Source organism: Falco rusticolus, chromosome 7 (assembly GCF_015220075.1).
Source record: "Falco rusticolus isolate bFalRus1 chromosome 7, bFalRus1.pri, whole genome shotgun sequence".
NCBI lineage: Eukaryota > Metazoa > Chordata > Aves > Falconiformes > Falconidae > Falco > Falco rusticolus.
Window position 1 is genome coordinate 48,554,830 of NC_051193.1, and position 24,865 is coordinate 48,579,694.

Genomic DNA, 24,865 nt, shown 5'->3' on the forward strand with positions numbered 1-24,865 from the left:
ACTACAAGAAAGACATTGAGGTGCTGGAGCATGCCTGAAGAAGAGCACTGAAGCTGGGGAAGGGTCTAGAGACCAAGTCCCACAAGGAGTGGCTGAGGAAACTGGGTTGTTTAGTCTGGAGAAGAGGAAGCTCAGGGGAGACTATCCTGAAAGGAGGTTGTAGTGAGATGCGTGTCGGTCTCTTCTCCCCAGTAACAAGTGATAGGATGAGAGGAAATGGCCTCTTAGGAAAAATTCTTCACTGAAAGGGTTGCCAAGCATTGGAACAGGCTGCCAAGGGAAGTGGGTGAGTTGCCAACCCTGGAGGTATTTAAAAGACGTGTAGACATGGTGCTTAAGGACAGGGTTTAGTGGTATCGTTGGCAGTGCTGGATTTAGGATTGAACTTGATGGTCTTAAGGGTCTTTTCCAACCTGAATGATTCTGTCATTCTAAAATCCACCACACAAGAGGGTACAACGCCCATACAAGATGGTCTCATCCCAAATTGCGATAGGAACAGTTGGCAGATGTTGGGCTGTGAGAATACCCCAGAAAAGTTCAGAGACAGCGTTTAGTTGTTTGAATTACCTTCCATCATCAGGACATTGTAAAGCAGTCACATAAGCTGAAGAGAAAGCAAGGGCAAGCGCCAGACCTCCACCAAAGGGACGCATAACAGGAAGCTGACAGAAGAGATCTAACCACAGGCACAATAAAACAAGAAATTCTTCAGAGCATCTTAATAAACTCTCAGGCTGAACAACAGTGAAGGCAGACAGACTCACTGGCATTTCCACAGCAGCCAAGAGTGGCAGGGGAAAGGCCCCCATAGCCTCAGGGATCCCTCGTAGGCTTGGCTGACAGTGTGAAGCCCGACTCTCCAAAGAGTACAGCATAAGCCTGTTTCCAGATGACATGTTCTTACCCCTCCTTCCCTTTCACTTCCCCCCGTTTTGCTTTTGGACCTGTCACAGTCCATTTGGTAAAGAAGAACTGCGTTGCTTCTGTTTAAGGAGGTGCTTGGATCCCCTAATGTGGTTTAAGGGCTTTCAGACAGACTTTCTCCTGGGACTGCCATGCAGGCTCAGCTACCATCCTCAGTCACTAGAAGAGGGCTGAAGCCCAAAGCCCTCATCTTGAGCATACCTAGACATCCAAGACCTCCCCTCATATGGATCCAGCTTCAGTGACCTGAAAAGTAAAAATCCTAGCAATGATTAATTCTTTAAAGTGTCTCTTACTTCAGAAGTAGAATAGCCACCATCAAAAGTCCACTCAGCACAGCGCAGCAGGACAAGAGATAAACCATTAGCTAATGGTGATTGTAGAAGCTCCGATGAGACCTTCCACTGAAATAAGTGCCTGTTTCTTCAAAAGAATGTGAAACCTTCAGGTGTGCCTGTGCAGGCAAGTTCTGTGTCACTGAGAAATAATGGATAACACTGAAGCCGCTGGTGCTACCCAGCACACCATGCAGCAGTATTAACCTCGGCACGGGGTTTATAAGCCTCATTAGCCAGCAGCTTAATGGAGGCCCATGCTGACACAGCAGTATTGATTTCAGCTCTCACGCTAGCTGGGATGTCACCACACACATGGCGTATGCACACCCCCAGGAAAGAAGCAAGGGTGAAGGCAATTTCTGCCTTGATGTGATTAGCAGAAAGCAATGCTATTAGCCCTCCAGCTCCCTGCCTCCCTCTTCCCCCCAAGCCAGCGCTTTGTCCTCCTGGGATTTTCATTCAGTCCTCTGGCTCAGTGTCACATCACACTTTCCCCTTACAGCCCAAAGCCCACCTTGCTATGCACAGTAAGTGCTTCTCTGCGCTGCACCTAGCCTGTGCTGGAATGAGAGCTCCTCTGCTTACTTTATCAGATTAATAAAAAAAAAAAATGCTCTCGGCATAGCAGCAGGCTCTTAGTATCTTTGCTGGCGTCTTTAATGGCCTCGGATCTCACAAGGCATTTCACTCATCTGGTGACCACCGGGCTGCAAGAACACTGGGGTGCTCTCCCCACCCCCCGCACCCCCTTCCTCAAAGCAGAGATAAGAGCATAGCTATTTTAAAAGCAGGAGGTGAGATGAAAGCTCCTGCTTCAGATCAGATGCTGCTGCCATTCCATAATTAACTTCACCTAAATTTTCAAAGGAAGAAAAAAAAACCATCTAAAAATCATTTCAAGCCACTCTCTCCCCGTTAGTCATCTCGTTCTTGGTATTGATATCAGTATCAAGAAAAGAAAGTGGGAACTTTTTTTTTTTTAATATAATATTACTAAGCCATCTTTCAAAGCGCTATGTTAAGCTCATTTTTCAAATATCAGCATAAGAGGCAGCCAGGTCACTCTCTTCTCTCTGTAGTTCCCTAAGTCACTTTGGGCTAACTGTACGCCCCAGGTCAACATGACATTTCTCCCTCCCACTTTCTCTTTGTCCTTTCCCAATTGCATAAAGCAAAAAATGTTGGTACTGGCCACCTGACAGTGTTCCTACAGCCCCTGTTCCCCCAAGGAACCTGTGCCTCTACCCTCCACACACTGCAATTGCAGTTTTCATCTTCAGATCAGCACGATTTATGGCAAGCCATTTCCAATACACCCTAGCTCCCTTCTGGGAGACATTCACAGTCCACATATTTGTTAACCTGTGGAAAACTACAGAAATATGTACTCTAGGTTAAAGTCCCAGTCTGGATACTTACTCTAGGAGTAGAATCCTCCTCCACACAAAGAGCTATACAGGATAACTGTTCCAATAAGTCTGCAATTATAAATAAGGCAAACAAGTACCCAGAGCTTAGGAGAAAATACAAAATTCAAATATTTGTTTCTGGTTTTTGATAGCTACCTGAATTTTTGCACGAAGGAAGAGAACTTGAAACAGTTACCTGCAGGTCAAACAGTTACCTGCAGGTCCAGACTTTGTTTTTTTAATTTTGTTTTTTTTTTAATCTGCAAAAATCTTCTGTTAAATTGATTTGGTTTAAAAGATTACATGCATGGATAACACCAAATGCGGTGGATAGATAGCATTACTCAGTGGTCAGGAGGCTGGATCTTGGAACATGCGGGTTCTGTTATTGCTGAAACTCATCTTGATGTCTCTCCCTGTGTCAGGTGTCCCCACTTTAAAAACAGCACAGATCTTCCTCCAGTCCCTGCGACTGATAAGAGAGAGAAACAGGAGTGCTTAGTTGCTTGAGAGACATGACTTCAAGAAAGCAGCTAGAGGATTTCTATCCAGCTTCCTGAAGGAAGGTGACAATCAGTCTAGAATGATTTTTCATGTATTTCTGGTATCAGATACCAGACAGACCAATTCATACTACCAAAACCGTAACAGCCATTGCTTTCAACTGTGGATGCTGCATCAGCACCAGCTCCACCTGGGCTCAAGGCACAGGAATTTCTAACCATGATCTGCAGCCAGCTCCTACAGACTGACTGGCTTTGCTGATGAAGATCTGCTGCACCTCTCAGATTCACAGGGTTGTCGGGTTTTTTCCCTGTAGCAGCTCAGGTATGATTTTACCTTATGTCTTAACCAGTATATCTAACACAACACCTTGAAAGCGGGTATTTAAACCAGCTCCATTATTTCTGAAGCAGAGCACTCTCCAAATCCACTTTGGATAATTCATTGGTTCTGCTAACTCCTTTGCTCTGCAGAGGCTGCCAAGGGAGAATAATACATACAGCAACAGATGCATGGAGAATTTTTGCTCTTTGCATTGTATTTGAGGGAACAGAAACTAGCAAAAGAGCAGCCAAATATCAGCCACGTTTCCTTAGTCTGCAAGAGTGCTTACTGTACAGCATTTAAATAGTCCTTATTCAGGTATAACACCTGAAACACTTAAACCTCCAAAGGCTTTATATCTGCATCAAACTGCCAACCTTACTGTCCTTCCCTTACCCTGTACCTTGGCAAGCTAGTGCTACTTCGGCTGCAGTGCTGGGCAAAAAGCATTTTCTAAGGTAACTCTGTCACAAACTAATGAGAAGAAAAATCTACTCTGTCAAATAAAACATCATGCTTCTTCATCACTGTGCTGCAACACGACTTGCATTTGTCAAGGAAATAGCACGTATTCCAAATAAATGGAATAGACCAATTGTTCATTCAGTCAAATTGATGCTGCCGGGGCACTACCCTAGGAGTGAACTGCTTTGGGTCAAGCTGAGCTATTACTCCTGTTGTTCTCACACAGATGAAAGCTCTGTACTTTTATGCTGAGAAATGACCATGATTTAAATTTGAAGGAGTCATGGGCTGTGGTATCATAAGTAATGAGATACTAATTTTTTAACCTCAGGGTAACCGGTAGGAATTAACCTTAGGTAAGAGCCACTGGCAGGAAGGTGGGGGGTGGGGGAAGTACTTAACCTTGGAGCGGCTGTCAGGGAGCCTATAGGAAGTGATGGTCCCAAATCAGTTCTCAGTGAAAAGGTGTTTTCCCTATGGTATCCAGCACCAAAGCAACTGCACTACTGAACCACTTTTGTGACCATTCCCACAGAAATGAGATAATTAGATTAGCTATTAGGAAGAAATTCTTTACTGTGAGGACAGTGAAACACTGGAACAGGTTGTCCAGGGAAACTGTGGATGCCCCACCCCTGGAAGTGTTCAAGGCCAGGCTGGACGGGGGCTTTGATCATCCTGGTCTAGTGGCAGGTGTCCCTACCCGTGGCAGGGGGGTGGAACTAGATGATCTTTAAGGTCCCTTCCAACCCAAACCGTCCTATGATTCTATGAAATGCTAAGGGCCGGATCAGCCACAAAAGTGCTCTACCTTTTCATCTGCAGTGGTCGCCTCAGTAAGGAATACTGTTGGGATTTTGTGAAGCAAAGGATCACATTTCTGTTTATCTATTCACAGTATGTTTTGGCAGATAAACAGAGAAGTTAATTCCCTAGAGAGATCAATCCGGTACTTACCCAAAGTACTTTATGCAATATGCATACCCTCAACTTTGCTTTGAAAAGCAAAGAAGAGCTGTGAATTTCCACATGAAGATGCCCTTACTTCAATTAATAACAGCACACCATTTTGGACGACAGCTCCCCAAAAAGTGAAAAGCTGCTTAGTTCTCTCACCAATAGATAACTGAGGCTGAATAATTAGGAGACTGTTTGCAAATCAGCAAGAAAAGATGCTGCACTGAGATCACTGCTGAAATAAACGGCGTATTTAATTTTTTAAGGTGTAAGAATTAAGATTTTTAAATAAATTGAAGCAGAGAGAATAAAAATGATTAATCGGGGAGCTTAGCTGGAGAGTATGCTATTTATTTTCATAAGCAGCTGTCTTCTGCATCAACATTTCTCAAGCATAGCTCTTGCTGGGACATGGCTGAGTGAGCCAGCTCTGAGACCCCAGCGTTCCCTCCCTGCAGAGAGCTCATTGTGGCAGCCTCGACAGCTCCATCTCCCTTATGCTGCCGGTGTGAATTCTGGATCCACAGCTATTTATCTGGGGGCAGTTTGCCAGCATCAAATGAAGATTACCATCTGAGAATTTCAGTGATGGTATGTGGCTTAATTAACAAGGATAATGATAAAAATGACATGTCTTTGTGACAGACAGTAGCAAGTGGAGATGAGTCATTGAAGCGAAGTATGTCAACCTCTACATACTCATATAGATTGAAATATTTAGATGTAACATTTGCACCCATTCTCCTTAGTCTGAGAAAATAACTTCACAGGAGGTATTTCTTAACACTAGTCCTGTGGGTGACAGGACCTTGACAAAAAGAACGGCTATGATCCACGTGTCAGGTGGATCTGGACTTCATGGGGCTCGATGGTTCCCATGATAGTGGTGGTGCCTGCATCAGGCATCTGCTGGGAAAAGAGCCCTGACATGGGACTTCAGCCAGACACACAGCCTCCACAGAGCATCTCAGCTTGAACCTGGCTCACGCACCTGGCATATGGATCATGGACCTGGATATAAACTGGGTCATCGTGCTGGGAACATAAGTGGTGGGGAAACGTTAGGTGGAAAGGGAGAGACAGCAGCTAATGCTAGAGGCCCCTTAGTTCTGCTAGGAAATCTGTATGCAGCAGCCAACACAGAGCATTAACCTCTGCTGAAGCATCTAGAGCTTTGCTATAAAGCAGAAAAGAGAACATGACTGCTTCAGATGCCTCATCTTTGATAGTATGATCAGAATGGCAAAATAAGAACAAGAAATTATGAAATTACATAATTTCATTTTTATAAATATGAATAAATATTATCAGTATATTTTTATACACACTTGTACATGTGGGTTTCCAATAGCACTTTTTAAAAATATGTTTAACACCCACAAAGAGGTAACAGAACTTAACACTGAATGCAAAAGAAGTTGGAAGAAACCTCATGTAGAAGGCTATAAAACTAACACTGAGACTTCATGAGACAGCAGAAATCTCACTTGTGAACAGTATTAAAACACCAACTTTATTCAGGAATACAGAGTACATTTTTGAAGCTTTCCAGTTTACAAAAGTTCAAGACAAGGCTGGGTTTCAAGATACAACCTCCCAAAAGCTCTTATGTAACATCTCCATTTCAGGTTGACAAAACCTCTCAGATCAGAGAAAAAAAAAAAAAAAACAAACAAAAGGACAAATGAAGGCCACAGTCCTGTACTGGGATACATTCCGGCAGAATCCAGCACAGTATTTAAATTCTTTCTGCAGTCCATATTTTAGTCCATGGTGCAAAATAACCTTGTGTTAATAAAAAATATTTCAGATCCAGTATGAACTGCAAGACCACCATTCATTTTACCAATTTAGTTCCAGGCATTATAGGCAAAGTAGCCTCCGATGAGCAAAAGTTAAAAACAGTACTTGCCATCTGATCACCACATAAAAAATACAGCATTAAATTCTTCCTTCATTTATACAATTTTAAATATTCATTAAAAATTAAATTCAGAATCAGCGCCCCTCTATCCTTTCCATCGTTAATAGTTTTTCTTATCTACTAAAACCATTTGTCTTTCCTAAGATGTCTAAAAAGTAAAGCACGCGAGATTAACAAGCTGCAGCATTAATTAAAATGAGAGTCATCATCTCTTTCCTCCACTCAGCTTCTAAATCTATCACAAGGGCCCTATTAGCTGTATCAAAGTGAAGTGGTGTAAATAAAACTGATTTGACTTAAAAGGAAAGGAAGAATCAATGCAGTTATTTAAAAATCGCAATGCAGTCACTGTTGTCATGTGTGTCACTGTAGACAAGAGCAGAGAAAATTCTTCACAGGCTCTCTTTTATAAGCATTACTGCCAGTTTTCTATTAGCACAATACCAGAGAAGTAAACTGTAATTTGCCTTACAAGGAAATTCAGATTATTATCAAGCAGATTCACTAATGGCCTGATTTTAAATACACATCACTCTGGATTCAGCAGAGGTTACGCTCAAAACTCCTGAAATTTATTTCTTTTATTTTAAATAACCCAAATCTTATTTCCAACAGGCTAATCCACATTCCTTTGTCTACCTCAAGTAGTCATTTCTTCAAATTGTTTTGCTGGAATGAAATATATTAATACCTGCACTGTGAACTATTCATTACAGTGCTCACTATTCAATACAGATGTGGAATCAGAATTTGGCTCTGGAAGAAAACTGATCAGTTTTACTTTTGTAAGAATAGGTCTTTGAAATAACATCCACTTGTTTATAAATATTAAGTATAAAGAAAAGCTCCTGGAAGACTAACCTCAAACTAAAATGTGAAAAGCTATTGCAAACAACAGAATGATCGATTCCAATTTTAGCGGCTACCGAAACGAAACTCTACCACCTGATATTTCATGAACATTTAACTTCAACCTTACAAGCTGCAGGATTTTCAATGAAATATTTAATTTCATCAGCACGGTTGTTGCTACCATGCTTTCCCAAAGATTCCACTGAATAATGCAGTATAAAACACTGTATTAACACTACTAGAAGTGACACATTATAAACAATTTCTGTGTGACACTACAGCAATTTCCAAAGAAACCAGCTAGCAAATCTGCTTTACAAACCAGAAAACGGGAGTAAGATGAAAGGCCCCCTTAAAGTTTCAACATGCCTTTTTGGAACAAGATACTAAAGTTCTGTACTCCTCAAAGTTCAGTGGTCTCCATAAGTAACAACAAAGAGGAAGACAAGACTTGTTTCTTTTTGGATCTTTAGACAATGATATGTAACAACACCCAGGAATGTAGTTAATAGCCTCCCAAATCAACATTCAATCAGAAAGGCACAATCTCCATTTATTAACGCATGTTCTCAAAAACTAGAAGAATCCTATACAAAGATAAATACACCCTTAACTGGAAGGGAAAACGTCACACCGTTCAGAATGTTTTTTCCTTCTTTTACTTGTAAAGTCCAAATGGATTATCTTAATGCAAAAGATACGTGAATATATACAACCTGAAAGTTTGGGGTTTTTTTTGTAGTGTATATATATATATATATATATATATATGTACATATATGAGTGACTGACACAGAAGCCAGAAGAAGCCGGCTATGTCCACTCTTTTCCTACTTCTTAGTAATGCAAGGCAATGTTTTCCTGATGCCACAGGAAACAATATTTCAGTTTGCACACACCCTGGTGTCTTAGAATACACATAGTGAAATGCACTCCCCATGGAAGACTTGCATGAGGAATACATGCCATGTAAGCTACACTGAACACTGGTTTAGTTTCAGAAATACAGCCTTAGGCAACTGTAAAAATATATTTACTTTAACGAAACTAAAACATAATGTTGAAGAGTTTGCAGTGAAGTCCAATAAAATGTTTTTAAAACTGGAACAGAAAAACATTAAGGCTAATTCAGATACAGCATTATGTAGCTCTCTTACAGAGGCTGAACAGAAACAGCGAAAGGCAAGAGGGACAGTAGGGTCCAGTGTTCACTGGAGACAGCCCTGCACTGACCTTTACTATTAACTCAGCTAGTTAAACCCAAGTTTAACCTACCTGCAAAATGAAATGGAACTGTCTGCTAGGTGGGGATGACAACAGTTTGCCTATGAAGTCGGATGGAGTCATTAATTAGCCACGTCCTGCTTTGTGAAGGACAGCGTAATTACATTGCTTGAGCTCCCAGCAAGGATGAAATCTGACCCGATCTTGTACATTGCTTTACAAGGACCTTGGAGCATCTCCAGCAGCACAATTCAAGACAGGCTGCCTAAGTCTGTATGAAAGGCTGCCATTCATCTGCTTCCAAAGTCAGCGTTAAAATTCTCCAGAACTCTTCACTGTATCATCTCAGTTCTGGAATGACCTGTGCTTGTATATCCACCTGGCCCCCGCCTCTTCGTTTCCAGCTACTGCTATGGTATTTAAAAGGGAAAAAAAAAAAAAAAAAAAAAGCAACACCACAAAAAAATTTGTACATGTGGAAACTGAGACTGAACCCAAGTCGTTCCCCTACCTACACTCAAGCTCAAAAATTCTTGGGTTCTGAGCATAACCTTTGGGTGAAAGAAGTTTCCTTAGAAAAGTAGGGAAGAAAAAAGCAGATGATGTGGGCCGTCGGCTTCCTTCATTTCCATTACACAGCAAAGTCTGTTAATGACACTTCATTACATGAAAGGAGGCATGGGAAATGTGTCTGATAGACAAATATAAATAATTTTTCAGGGCCAATTTCCCTCTGGACAAAAGGAAGACACTGCATTGTTTGCTGTACACTGAGCACAAGCACAGCACTGTAGTGGCATTTAAATTCACAGCTTACCTTCCCTCTTGCCACTCTGAATATCTTTACCTCCGAGACACTTTCCCAGGGATGATTCAACACTGTGCACTGAAACACACTTCACAGGAGACCATTTCAAGAGTTAAGACAAAGTGAACACAAATAATTCTGTTTTTCTGCAGAAGCTACAATTTCAACCAAATGAACACAAATAAAGGCAACACTCCCGTAAACCCCAATGAGAATAGGAATGAGTGGAACATTGACATTTTAGAGTTCTACTGGTGCAGCAGAACTAAACCTATGCAATACACATACATACACACAGTATTAAATGTGTATCCATGCATGTACATATACACACTGCAGACAGCGCCAACAAGCCCAACACCTTTCACTACATGACCTGCGTTCAGTTAGTTTACAAATATAACAAACTAGTCATCCTCACTAAAGCTTTCTGTGATGGGTGTTTGCCTCAGGCTGATTTTGGTGCTTAAGATTTAGTTGAAACAGTATAGGTTTTTTTTCTGGTTGGGGTTTTGTTGTTGCTGCTGCTGTTGTTTGGTGTGCCTTTTTTTTTTAAGTAATGTTATTTTGCCACACTTGAAAAGAAATCTTGTGCTGGTTTGTTGAGAAGCTTCAGTGCCTCTGTACTCAGCCTTGAAGTCGGACAGATAAGCCAACCTTTGCACTGTTCCTGAGAAAGCCTGTAAAAATTTGGCCTGGATATTAGCATCTGGGGAAAAAACCCTGATTTGCTCAGAGTTGTTGCATCCTCACAAGCTTAAACTTTGAAAATTACATTCACAGTGAGAATGTTCCAGGCTATGAAGAGAAGGGTCAAGTAGGACATCTGCAATTTGATCACTGCCATTGGGCACCAGACCTCCAAGCAGAGAGACTGCCTCTCACGTGCTCAGTGACCACCAGCTGGCACCAGGCAGTAAGACAAAACAGCTCACATGTCACCAGGACGGGAGGCAGTCTGAACAAAAGAGTCCTTCTGGCATAGCTTTTGTGTGCAATACCTGTATATTTTATACATGCACATATATACATTCATGTACATAAAATAGTTCAAGAAAGACATCACATCAGTTCTTTGACACAGCACTTACGGGTTTTTTACTGGTCTGAACCAGAACTTGCTTGCAGAAATATTGCGGAGAGCTGATATGACTCTAGGTTTAGCTCTCACGGCTCTGTCTTTGATGAGCCCAAAATGCTGAATCCAAGTATTAACTCAGTGTGGATTCAAATCAAGTAATCACTCAGGCACGTGTCCCTCTGAAACCTATTAGCCACAGCCAATTAACCCATACAGAGTTGAAACAGTAAATGCCTTCCTGCCCATCTCAAACACTGGAGCAGTTACACTTCTCTTTCAGCAGTGTGGTTGATGAGAGAATCACTTTGATCTGCTGTCCTCTCGAGAACAGTTCTGTGGCCATCCATGCTGTCATGGATGTCTCTTGTCCAACTGGTGGCTGTGCCCAGAGGGCTTCCTGCCATGGGAGTGTCTGTGCTCACCAAGCTTCCCGTCCGAGATCGGTAAGGAGGAAGATCTGGCTGGCTAGGGGATTCTGATTCAGAACAGTAAGGCGGTGGAGGAAGGTCAAACCAAGGCGGTCTGCTGTAAGATATGCAACATAGTAAGAAGTTACTGAAAGCAGTAGTAGGTAAGAAACTACACAGTTTTTCCATTATGAAAAAAACCAAACAGTATTTCTTAGCTTTTCCATGATGACACCTATCATATCAGGACATCTTCTACAGACCTGCCTACGTTATTCAGGTTGTTCCGAAACACCCACACCACCACTGGGCACTAAGGTTCCTGGTCAAGGTGCAACATAGCTAATTATATCATACTTAACACTCTACATTCCAATATTCAAGGCTATGTGCTTCCAACAAATCGCAGCTTATCCTCAAAGACAGCTGCAAGAGGTAAGAATTCTTCCTGTATAACATTTACCCAGCCTGAGAAAGCACTTTAAAAGAAATAAGTAGTGGATTTACACCTATAGACAATGATGTGAACACAAGAAAGATCTGGGGAAACCTCCATTAAGTGACAGAGATTAATGGCTTACAGTCTACACATAAATAACGAACTGAGTTCTCCACATGACAAATCACTTTTGTTGTCACGATACCATATGCAGAGCAACTGCTAAGTAGGCATAGACAAGATGAATACTGGATTCAGGAAACCTGGGTCTTTTTGGTTGTGATAGTAAACAAGATTGATAACAGGTCTTGGGAGCAATTAGCTCTGAAATTGCTGATGGTTTGTATCAGTCCAGGTGAGAACTGATTACACTCTGGACAGTTGCTCATTTAGTTGTCCTTACTAATGAAAAGATACCGCTATTATGCGTGTCAACATTAAGACAAGGGAGCTGCTGCCAATGCAGCAGAGAATAGGAATGTTTATCATTCTTAGATCCCAGAGTTCCTACTAAAACATACTAACAAGGTGACAGTGAACAATCTGGATAATTAAAATTCATACCATGCCCCTTTTTGTGTACAAAGCATGTCAGTCTAGGAGTTTTGTTAGGAAAGACTGTACAGAGAGAGCTTAAAACAAAGGTTAATTACCTACAAATAAAACCAGTGCCATAACTACAAAAACATCATAACCCAAGCCACACCCACCCACAAAATTTCAAAGCACCTTCAGATATTTAAAATGAGAACAGCACTTTCCATTTCAGAGTCCTGTTCTTTTCTCCTATTGGTAAAGGGAATGTAGCAGAGAGCAGAGGGACTATACAATTTCTTTATGCAAGAACAGACCTCTCACCTTTATATACGTATAATCATATAAGACCATTTTTTTTTAAAATAGTATGACCTACAACCTAGCTGGGTTTTTTTTGGCAAAACTCCAACTTCAGTTTTCATGTTTTGATTCCAGGCTGGCACTACTAGACAAGTGATACATTTCTTTGCATTCTCTGCCGTCCTCAAAGTCTCTGCTACCAATGACACATGCTAAGAGAGCGTGACTTAGTTTGCCTTAAATCCTTTTAATATCAGTAGCAGTAAGGGGACCTCAGTACCATGAATTTTTCATATGCAGGAGCAGCTCAAATTTGCCCAAATTTGGCCCTGTGCATGTGACAGAATTGCAATGCTGTACTTGTTAAAAGCAGTAATAAGCATAAATGGGGAGCAGAAGTACAGATTAACAGAACTGCAACCAGCAGCGTGAAACACTGGCGAACACAGAATTAGCTCTTGTACATACCTTTGGTCGAGCACAGCCTCTGAATAGGATGGCGGAGAGTCCAGGTCCACTGGCCTGTGGTAGCCCTGGTTGGACATGTACTGGATCCCATTGTTGACATTGTAGGTGACGCTGCAGTGGTGTGGGTGATCGAGGACCACCAGCCGGGACAGCAGAACAGGGTGCTGCAGTCGATGCACTGGCAGGGTCATGAGATTGTTGCGTTTCCGTTGGTGATGCAGGACTAGAGCAAGAAAGGCCACCACAAGTACGAAAATGACAGAGCTACCAATGATCGCATAGGTAATACTAGGGTAGTAAAGCAGCTGATTTTCTGAGGTCACATAATCTTGGCCGCTGCCTGCCTCTGCAAGACAAAAGGAAAAGGAAGCCTGAAACATGTTTCAATAAAAATCTGCTTTTAACCTGTGCTGTGTTTTCCATTAATGTACTGGGTGACAAAAGCAAGTTTCCCTTTCTTCTTTGGATTGTGGAAAATTAGCTTATTAAAAGCATATGCATGCAAATCAGAGATTGGCTGACTATCAAGGTCCATCCTCACCTGCAGATAAACTACAAAGGAGAGACAAGCTGAGAAAGATGAAAATACACACCTTAGTAGGAAGCATATGCACTATCATGTGCGTATCTGCCCCATCCCTACCAATCAGTCATAACTTTTTGTTTCCAAAGGTGAGACACCCAGTTCCAAGGCATAAGCACAGTACTCCAGCTGTACCTGGCAAAGCACACTAGAATCAGAGATATAAAAGGCCTGATCTTTACTTTTAATGATACCTTGCAGTGCGAAGTTTACATACTTTATCAAAAAAGGCAGCAACTAATCCTGTGCTCCACAGATCTAACAGTCCAAAATAAGTATGGGAGAAAATATAGATAGCTGCTTACTAAAAGGGTGTTATTTGGATGTTTGTGATCAGAAGACCTCCTTCCGGAAAAAAATTCAAAAGAAGAATGGACACTGAAACAGTAAAAACAGTGTTATAAGCCTGGTAGATGTGATACCAGTAAGAGATGTGAAAGTCTAATAAAAGCACAGAGTGCAGTGAAAGTAGTGAATGGTAAAAAGAAAACAAAACCCCCAAACCAAACAAAAAAATCAAGTTAAGATAGAACAAGATGAAAAGAAAAAATATGAACTGAGCTAAGGCCATGAAAGATCGCACAAGTGAGCTTCAATTTGAGATGGAAATGATGAAGGGAATGGCTGGAAATGGTATCAGAGTGGCAGGGAGCAGGAACAGAAGCACAACCCTGAACAACAGTATTACAGGGATGATGGGAAGAGATGAGAAGACTGGATCAGAAGACGTACTTCAGACGGCATATAGTGTATGTTTTATTTGCAGGAGGCGCTGAAGAACTGGCAAAGTTACTGAGAATCATAAGAGAAGTTACAGTTGGGTTTGTAATGATCAGTCATGATACAGGAGAAGAATTCCCACCCAGGCTCTGGGCCCAGAGAAGCAGAGAGGTGATGGAATGACAACTTTGGACAACATCTGAATGGACTTTGAACTGCACACAAATCTTACAAGAAAATACAATAAAAGGCAACAAAATGCAAAGGAGAAAGGAAGCTCAGAGAGGCAAAATAGCATAAACACACTGATACAACTGCTGCATCTGAGGCCAGTGCCAGCACCACAGAACCGTGTTCCCCTAATTCCGTTTCAGTCCCATGGTCACAAGGTCATACAGCTGTTGAGTACTGTTTTCTTTTTTTGGGGAGAATTTCTATTTCTGTGCAGGCTGTAAGTCCTTATAGCTTCAAAAAGAAAAATTCTATTCTGATACAAGACATTCATCTACCTCAAGAAAAACAAGAGGCTAAGTAAAAAACAAATAAAACAAACCCAACCCCTTGACCTCCAAAATCCACACAATTACAAGAGGACTACACATTCAAATTTTTAATCTCCCACTGCAAAAGGCTAGACAGTACATCTTAACATAAGATTTTCCTTTCTTTCACCTATCACCTAAACCTGCTTTTTGGGCACTCAGAATTGCAACTGAGCCACTTAAGACATTTCCCTAGCAACAATACCGACTGTGTCTGGCATAAGAGAAGAGCTTTCCTCAAGCACCCACTGTTCTGCATCAAGATGCTTTGGGTATTTCTCTGAATATTTGATTTTGGTAATTCACTTCCACGGTTAAACATGAAACCACATTTTCCAGCATCACTAAAAATAACTTGGGCATTGGCTAGGTAAGATAATACAGCATAAAATGGCTAATCCTTTAAATGTCTCCATTTTAAATCATAGATATTTTAGTAAGAAGGGATGAGACGGGAAAGAAAGGCTGTACCAGAACTAAGAGAACATGATTATTTGTCCTGCTACCGAGTACCAAAACTACCACTCTTAAATAGATCTGTTTTACTGATGATGCCCCTACAACCACAGACCAGAGCTTTGCAGGCCAGCTGCAAGCCACACAGTTTTCTTGATACCTAGTGTCACACCTCAGCAAGGATCCTTACTAAATTTATTTCCCCATGCAACTGTGCTGGAGAGAAAGCAGAAATCAGTTACCAGTCAACACTAAGGTCTCTGGCTCACTCAGCAAAGTGAACAAAGTCTACATGAAGAATGTAAATCAGTGCAGAAGGGAAGAAAGGAATTTAAATGTGTCAGTAATTTTAATTACAGCTCATCACATATTGCTGTAGCTTCTTTAATACACTCCCTAAATTCACCAGTTGAAAAACGAATTCTGGTCACATATAATGGACGAGGGCTAGAGTAGGGAGCATAGTGACAAGCAGACCATTTTTATGCAAACAACAAGAAGTGTATTTGCAAGGAAAGATCCATGGATGAATATGACTATCTGCAATTCTTCAGTGCAAGGAAGGTAAATATATTCATGACATCCCAGCAAAATGCCACAAGACTTTCATTCAACTTGGCGCACTGGTTCATTAGCATGAGACTGAGAACAGGATGCCTTTGCAGGCCTGATGAGACCTCATCAGTTACCATGGGATCATTCTGCAGCAGCTTAGTCCCTTCTCTTTATAATCTCTATCTTATTAAAAGAGAAGAAAAATGACAGACTTGAATTATACACCAACTTTTTTTCAAAACTTTTAAGGTTACCCGACTGTTTAGGATAGCATCTTCCAGGTCCCGCACGAAAAGCCTCTGTAAATCCAAACGGTTAACCATATTGTTGAAGATAAAATATTTTGCCAAAAGTCAAATGGGATCTGATGACCAGCTTTAGGACAGTCTGAAACAAAACACCTATTTTATATGGGTTGATGATCCTTTTCATACAACAACCACCCACCTATCTTGCAGAGATTCTGGGTAAATTTGCAGTTAACATGCAGTTTTGAAGCTTTGGGGTTACTGTGGCTAATGAATCATTTGTTGACCAGTAGAGCTGTTCTTTTTCAGGTTTTTAAATCTGTTGCTTGTATTCCCATTTAGTTCACTGTATCTCTGAGAACAAGAGCACTCTAAGGGCATGCCTACACGAGGGACCACAGGTCTGTGTACATCTGAACCAGAAGTACAGCTGTGAAGGTGCTGTTTTGAATAGTGCTGTCTGGTGCAGCCTTTGAACTGGCCAACTCAGCAACAGTGGTTTGGGGCACTGAATTCTAGCCTGTATGTCTAACACCGAGTTGCACTGAGAAGGATGGATATATCCCGTGAAGAGGAAAGATCTGGTTTATCTCTCAGGTGCCCTTTCATGTGCCCTGGACAGTGCTGAGTACTTTGCACAGACACACACTCTCTACCCAGAAAAAGAATCCAGCTCCCTCAACAGGCATAGTCTTTATACCTTTACAGGAGCAGAGAGAGTACACCATATCTCTGAGAGAGTTCTGCCTAAGAAGATTCAGCTATCATCCAAACAAAGTCTTCTTTCACCACAACAACAACCTTATTCTTGCCTTACGGATGGGTCTTCTGGGCCAAGACAAGAACAATGTTAAGGTCCCTTAGCAAAACATGCTCACAAGTCCAGTGGTATTTTGCTTCTGCTGTGGTGTAGTTTAAACCAAGAAAGACCAGCATGAATCTAACCTTCCTTTTCTAGCAAAGTCAGTACACCCAAACCTGCAAAAGATGAAAGTAACATTACCTCAGCCTATCAGCACTGCTTGGCTTGTAACCCTAAAGAGGGCACACATCACACATCCCATTCAAGGAAAATAAATGAACTGCCCTTAATGGTCTTCCAAAAGAATGCTCTAGCAAGAAAACTGCTCTATATCACAGCTAAAACAAAATAGCACCAAGTATGAGACAGTTTTGCATACAAGAGACTTTTACATCAAGTTTTTTCTTTGTCTTACTCTCTCTATATATAATCATGATGAAATAAATAACTTCTTGGTAACTCCTTGGTAACATTCTGGTTTTTTGTAGAGCCAGGTGAGTACAAAGAAGTGTGGAAGGGAATGATGGACACATAGCTGAGACTGCCCAATGAACCTCTACCGATCTTGTGCATACTGTAATAGGGAGAAGGTGAGATCTAAAAACACCTGAAAAATATCAGGTGGACATGCATGGCTACTTTAGAAAGCAAAAACCACGACTCTTTAGTTCTGCTCTAGTAACTTTCAGCAAACCTTTACACATCACAGAAGTCATTGAACTGATTTTCTTGATAATTCAGTCATCTTCTCCCAGAAGAAGCAGGTATTACATTAGGCAGGTTTAAAAAGTTCTGTCTGCTCTGCTATTAAATGCAAATTCTCAAAAAAGGTGAGTGGGCAAGCTAATTTAGCTTAAATTAATGGAGTATTTATTCTTTCATGGTTTTTTTTCCCCCATTAAGAAGATCTATGTTTTCTAATCACACCACATAAACAGTTTACCAATGCTATTTATACCTATATAAACTTTAGTATCTGGGAAATGCTGAATTCACAGATTAGAGGTTTTTGGAGTGTAAAAAGCTTTGTGAGTAATTTAGGAAAACACTGATAAAGGAAACGTAATGGGGTTGTGCTCAGAGGGCTATCTTATTCACTGAACAAATTTGCTGTCTTCAAATTTTTAAAAAGATCTGAGAGTAACTGCATTAAGTCTGCCAGACACAGGGATGAAAGGCTATTATTTTATCTTTCACAATCCTATGCTCAAGCCTGACTTTTCACAGTTCATCAGAGAAAAAGCTTTTGAAATACATAATCTGAGCAGACATCTGTAGCCTTAATGAGCACGAGTCACGGTCCATCTCCAACAAAGATGCTACTGTAACAACACATTTAAATTCCAACTGGTTAAAGAGCAGAGCTGCAGCTTGGAAGGTTAAAGACAACAAAAATCAAAGACAGATGGGCAGCACCTCTGCACATTATTGACTTTTTGTGCTAGGAGTTCCTAGGGTATCCACCTAAGCCTCCAAAGGCTCTTAAATTTCTTATCTTTCATGATTTTATGTCCCACTAAAACAAGTCATGTAGATTTTGTACCCTGGACTTTCAGAATATTCTCTATTCTACTGATGTGCTTTCTAATCCAGTTACCTTTTTTCCCTACTGCGCTTCTCCAAGCTACAAACAAGATCTAGCCCAGACAGCACAGCACCTTGACTTCATGGAGTTCCATGCTCAGTTATCATTTGTTCCCCTCCCAAGCTGCTTCATATTTCTCTTAGGCAGCCAAGGCAAGGATTTGTTTTCAGCTGCATTCAAAGTGTGTTTCTGCCCTGCTTTTGATTTCCCCATTTCAGGCACAGAAGAGAGATTTGTTAATACAGGTGTTACACATTAAACAGATCTTAACTATGGGAGTTGGCCAAAGTAATACAATATGATTATATCTTTGCTTACCAGGTACTTGGTAAATGGATTAGATTTCTAGGAAAGCAGCAGGATGAAACCCCAAGCTCCTTCCAGGTACGTCTACAACAGCAATGGCTTCACATCCAAACAATACTGATCTGTATACATGTCCAGGCTTGAAATTGCACCAAGTTATTCTGTGTTTCACACTGTGCTAATCACAAGTGTCCCTCATACTTATGGACCAGAACCACAGCAACCAGTACAGCCCTGGAGCTAAAGAAGCTGGAGCAGAGGGTGGCTCTATTCACGGCTTTTGAAGTTGGCCATCAGGTAATTTTCTCCACCTCTGCCTGGTTCCCTGCTCTGCTAACCCCACCTGAAAACTACATGATAATGTTCTTGGGCTCTCAGGACATTCTCCCAAGCTCTTCAGTACTGACAAGAACTAAATTTTCCTCAAAAGCGTTAAGTGTTTCAAATATTAATCAGCAGTCTAAATACTCCTGGGTGCTCTGTCTTTGCCTATTCTTTCAGATGACTGAAACGACATTCACAACCTTGCCTGCATAAACAGTAGGACATCTCAATATGGGGAAATTGTTACATCCATGCATATAATTTTTTTAATCATTACTGATATTAGTGTAACGCCTTGGAGCTCTAGTAATGAAGTAGGATTTCTCTGTATAATGTACTGTACAGGCTCCGAGCAAGACGATGGCCATTGCTCCAAAGAATTTAAGCCTAAGCATAAGACTTGGAACTATATATAGTTATAAGTCCATACAACCAGCCAGCAAGACACAGATAAACCTCAAGACAGTATTAGTCAGCAGAATTAGCAGCAGGCTCACCACATCTCATTCAGTGCATTGGAATGAGTGCATTACCCATGCCTTCCTCCCCAGACTTAAACCCCTCATCCTGACCATGGTTACCAGAGCAGTGCTTTCAAGTCTTTGCAGCTGCTGAAAGAGCAGCTGAGTCATCAGAGTGAAGATCAAGAGCCTCACCTCTCACATGCCCTCCTTTTTATCTTCTGCAGGGTAGGATAATTACTCCATGCACTTCACACACACAAAAAAAAAAAAGAAAAAAAAGAAAAGCAGCAAACTGAGCAAATAAGTAGAACTAAGAAATACTTAGCAGTAGCCATGGCAACTAAACTTCTAAAATTAACTTGGCAGCAACGTAAAAACCTGCAAAGCCAAAACCTGCCATCAAGCATGGAAACAAAAGGTCCAGGCTTGGCATGTGGATGGAAGCCAAGGAGGAAATTAAAGTGTTACTCAAATGCAATTCAGGATCACTCTGACATTGATCTAAGCAGCACTTTCTGAACACGTGATAGTCCAAAAGGCTAGCGGTATAATTTGCTTAATTCACAGCCAGTACAGAAACTACACCTAAAACCAGGGCCAGAACATAAAAAAGATGAACTTTCTCCTCATAAGGACCTCTTCTCTAAATAGAGGGGCTCAGTTACTTCCGTTTGGTTCCTCTTTCTCCTCCAAAAAGTGAGGGTCACCATCAAGGAGACTGCTAAGAAGTTAGTTACTATACACTTCTTGTAACATTTTAGGACAGGAAGATGCCACCCACCAAAAGTCTGGTGCACTGAAAGCTCTGGGGGCTTCCATTACTATCATTCTCCTCTCAATCACTAAATGAAACCTGTTCTGCATGACAAAAAATTCAAATATCAGCACCACTAAAAGGCTCTTTGGTGAGCCAAGCTTATAAAATAAAGCACTAATGTGCTTCAGAGAAAGAAAAACTGTTATTTTCTTCATAGCATGCTCTTGGTGCTCTTGCCAAGACCTGTGACAAATAGCAGCATCCCAGGCTCCATCCCCAGTGCGAGCACTATGCCCAAGTTGGACATAACAGCCACTGATCTTGTACCACAGCCTGCTCCTTTTCCCTCTAATCTCCCAAGAGATAGTCCAGTCCCACCTTGTTCAAGTCACAAACTGTATTCCCCAGATTTTTGTGTCTCTGGTTGCCACATAATCAATTGTGTACAATAAGGGAGTAGTATTGTATAGTCATGAAAGTTAAAACAAAAGAATGAATGGAGAAGTTAACAGAACTGTGACTTTCAACCAGCAAGACCCAAGCAGACTCACAGTCTCCATCAGCTTTATCTTCACTGTTTTAACTAATGACATAATAAGTGTATGTTCTACCAAGTACCCCTGACAACACTGGCAAATTTACATGCAAGCGCACCACCCTGTCTTCTGCAAGGGTTAATTATAAATACCAGAGCTCTGAGCTAGGTAAAAGCCTGGATGTTGTATCAGCTACCTGCTCCCTACCAGCACAGAACCATGCTCTATCTTGATTAATTTTGAAAGGTCTCAGGCAGTTCCTAGTAAAAATGTAAGGAAAATAGATTTGTCAAAGGCCATGGGTGGCTTTGCCTTCCCTATTACAGCCTGATTCTGAGGGTTTAGAATCCAAGTCTCTGTGACACGCTTCACTAACGTTCCTTGGAATCATCTGAATATCTAGGAGGAAAAAACCAACTCAAAACAAAAAATAAACTAACTAAAATGAAAATCAGTGGATGAAATCTTTGTGGTTTTATCATCTATCAATCCTGAAACTAAATCCTGGGTGATCTACGTGCCTGTAAAAATGCATGTTATTTCAACAGAATGTCTGGGAAAAGCTGAATGTGGGATGCTGTACAGGACAGACAGATGAATTGCATTTTTTGCACTGTTTGTTTCGGACGTTGGTAAGAAAAGACACATACTATTCAGCTAGAACATGCACATTAACTTTTTCCGAGATGCCGCATTAGTGGTACGGACAGCTGGTGCATAAGAAGGATAATAAGGCTTGAAGAGATGCGGTGCAGGGTTTATGGAGCCTGCAGAGTCAGCTATACTTGGCAAGAAATACTGTTTAAGTGTGATTTAGATATACTGTAAAGTATGTTTTTAATCAGCTTTTAAATTTAATCTAATCATTCAAGGACTGTATTTTAATAGCTCTGCTTTTTTTAAAGTGTTAGTACAAAGTCCATGCCCTGTCTTATATATTACTATCATCAATCCTATTTTTTTTCAAGAATCATGAAGAGGAAGAGATGCGGTCAGATACACAGTCCCATAACTTCACTCATTCAAGATAGTGTCCTAATAATTTAGAAGCCATTGGCAGGCTGTGATCTTGAGTAAAAAAAGAATCAAAACAAAAAACAGATAAGATCTGCTAAATCACCTAATACTTTTCCTAGGGTCACATTTCACATCATCCATTCATACCCACCCTATGCCTCTGCACTGACTGCTTCTAGGATGCAACAGAGGAAGCAGGCAGCAAATCCATTTCGGCAAGCACCCTGCAGACAGCCCTGGCTGCCTCTGGGAAGCAAAAGGAGACTGGAGAGGAAAGCAAGACCACAACGACAGAGTGAATTTGGGTAGATGCGCAGTTCAAACCAAGATGGAGTTCAGTGCTTGGTTCCACCAGAGAACGCACCTGCATGGAGTTACTTCATGCAACGCTTTGCTTCTTAAAGTTATCCTGACTTTGCATTACAATTGTTTGACATTCAGACTAATGTTTCCTTGCAGCTACAAGCTCTGCAAACTCAGTGTAAACAGCAAGTAAGTACTTGGCCTCAGTAGCTTCACTATGTTCAGGTTACACCTTTGGGAAGGTCTTAACAAACATTATACTTGGTGGCAAACGAAACTCTAAATCTTTCCTTCAATATGATAAAAGAAATAAAGCATAAAACACAACAGCAAAGGTGACAACGATTGGTTTTGAAACTGGCTATTGCATAGCCCTGTTTGGCCTTCCTGATCACCAGACATAGACTGTCTAATGTCAGAGAAAGAGAGGGAGAAGAAAACAAATGGAAAAAAGAGAAGCAAGCAAAGGAAGGGGGGGCAGGGGGAGAAGCAAGTGAAGCAAGGAGGAATAAAGGAGAAAAGCTGTATTTGAAAGCTAGTGTACACAAATGGGACACCAACGAGCATCTGGAAGGCATTAACATCAGGAAGAAAATAAGCAGTGCTGCATTCTCTGCTAAAAACTCAATCAGAAAACGTGACACTAAAAACAGGGAGTGGGAGGGAACCATCCAAAGGCTGTGGCTGCCCATGGTTCATTAGAAAATGAGAAGCTTTTCAGCAGGGCCCAAAGGGCTCTGCACTAAATCTGATACTAATCAATAACTACCTGAATGACAAAGTAGAGAGAATACGCTTATTCAGCTTGCTGTTAGGCGACACAAGCACCCTGCAGCCTGCTAGACAAAATTAAAATTAAAAATTATCAGAGATCAGCAGAGATAGTCAGGATCACATGGAGTCAGGTGTCAGCAGAGAACAGCATGTGAACTAGCAGTGAAAAATGCAGTCCCAACAGTGCCCAACCCTAGCAAGGTGTCTGGCTGGTGCGAGTATTTATCCAGCTCAGGACATCACACTTAAAAAAAAGCAAAGGTAAATCAAAGCTTGGTGGAGAACAGCACTTATCGTATGTCCATAAGACACTACCAAGAAAGGTTGTAAGAATCAGGGTTGTTTCAGCTGAAGAAAACAGTGCAAGGAATCTTACAATTTTTTAAATACAGAAGTTTGACTTGAAAGAGGATCAAAACAATGCCTGTTCCAACTAATGTAAACTCAGTGCTTTCAAAAGCTGCAGGGAAGTGTCCCAAATGACTAACATGAGATCCCAGCTTTATTTCATACATCTCATTGATTAGAGCCGCTACCTTTGTCTGTAAGTCAACAGTAATAGCACCACGTGCCTCCACGCCTGTAGCTTTCCAGTTACCCTGGCCACTCTGATTATTTCATTGTACAGACTACCATCCTTCTATGTCCTCAGGAGAGTTTCCCAAAGTTTTTTCTGCAGAATACCAAAATCCTACAAATTTTAACTAACTACAAGCCAGGTTGAATCTGAACCCCCAAAGGCAAAGCGACACAACAGCTTATTACCAGCTTCCTAAGCCACATATATAGCTCTGGTGTCAGATGCAGCTTGCCATGTTAAGTGGCAAAGATAACGAAGCACTGGAATAGATTGTCTCTAGCTAACAATGGTCTGGATGACTCTGGAGGTACCCTGACACCTCTGATAGTCCTGCATGTATATGCTGGCCGAAAAAAAAAACCCAAACCAAACACTCTATCCCTGCCAATCAAATAATCCAAAACACCCCATCAACTCTAAATTTGGGTTACTTCTCCAAGTGAGTTGAGAAACCTGCATTAGTTTCACCAAGCCTGTCTTCAGATAAACAGAAAAAAAGACTGAAAACACCCTCTAACAATTAGGATGGATCTCTACTTTTCAAGAATTTTTTCTCACTTGTTACATGATTCCATCCTACTGCCACGTTCAGTAGAAGTTCATACTTCATTGACAAACCTATAAATTCTACAAGTCTTAGAAGCTAACCATGCATTCATAAAGGAAGAAGGAGCTCACCTCCTCCTTTATTGTGTAGAGGAAACCTGAATAGCTTTCCTTTGTGGATGGACTCAGCACAACATTTCAGACAGTAAATCAAGATATTATAGTACTTGGGACTTTATCCAGAACCTTAATTCCTCTTTTTGAAATATGCGTTGTAAAAATTTTGGTCTCACTTCAGCAAATTTTCATATAAATAAATTAAGCAAAAAAAATCTTTAATTACAGAGTGAAAAAAAATTGCTGCACTTGATGAAAGGTTGTTTATTCAGCACTGACAAATGCAGCCTAATGAATGTGAGCGTGCCAGCTTCTATTCTCGCTGAAGATGTAGTCTTGCTTTTTCTTTCCAGAGATTGTGGAAACATTTATTTTCCCTTTGACCCTGGCTAACTGAACTAGTCATACTGAATTGTGCAAAATTTGATATAAAAAGCATGTGTAAAATGCAAGAAATAAAAATGTATTTTAACTTTGTATTAAGAGGCAAGAATCATAATCATTAATCGCTGTGTCAAGATAATTACTGGGTGTAAGGACAAATGAAAAGGGTTTTGGTAGCATACTTACAGTTCACATTCTGTATGGAAAGACTGGAGGCAAATAATAATGATTAGTACAGCTAAGCATAGTTTAAAAGGCACTGAATTAGCTAATGTGTCACATGAAAACGAACCTTTATTGAC

The 24,865-nt window shown here is 41.0% G+C and overlaps 1 protein-coding gene across 2 annotated transcripts in view; it reads right to left on the minus strand.

Annotated features, from left to right (window-relative positions):
• Positions 1-6,411: 6,411 nt before the first annotated feature.
• LDLRAD3 (low density lipoprotein receptor class A domain containing 3) overlaps positions 6,412-24,865 on the minus strand; it is a 118,586-nt gene continuing 100,132 nt past the window's right edge. Inside the window, exons 5-6 of one of the 2 annotated variants that reach the window (XM_037395658.1) lie at positions 12,965-13,310; positions 6,412-11,335 (exon numbers count right to left, since the gene is read on the minus strand). In XM_037395658.1, the coding sequence (XP_037251555.1) occupies positions 11,077-11,335; positions 12,965-13,310 (605 nt within the window). In that variant the 3' untranslated portion in view covers positions 6,412-11,076. Of the gene's footprint in view, positions 11,339-12,964; positions 13,311-24,865 lie in introns of both variants that reach the window. The other variant, XM_037395657.1, reaches the window with a different exon arrangement.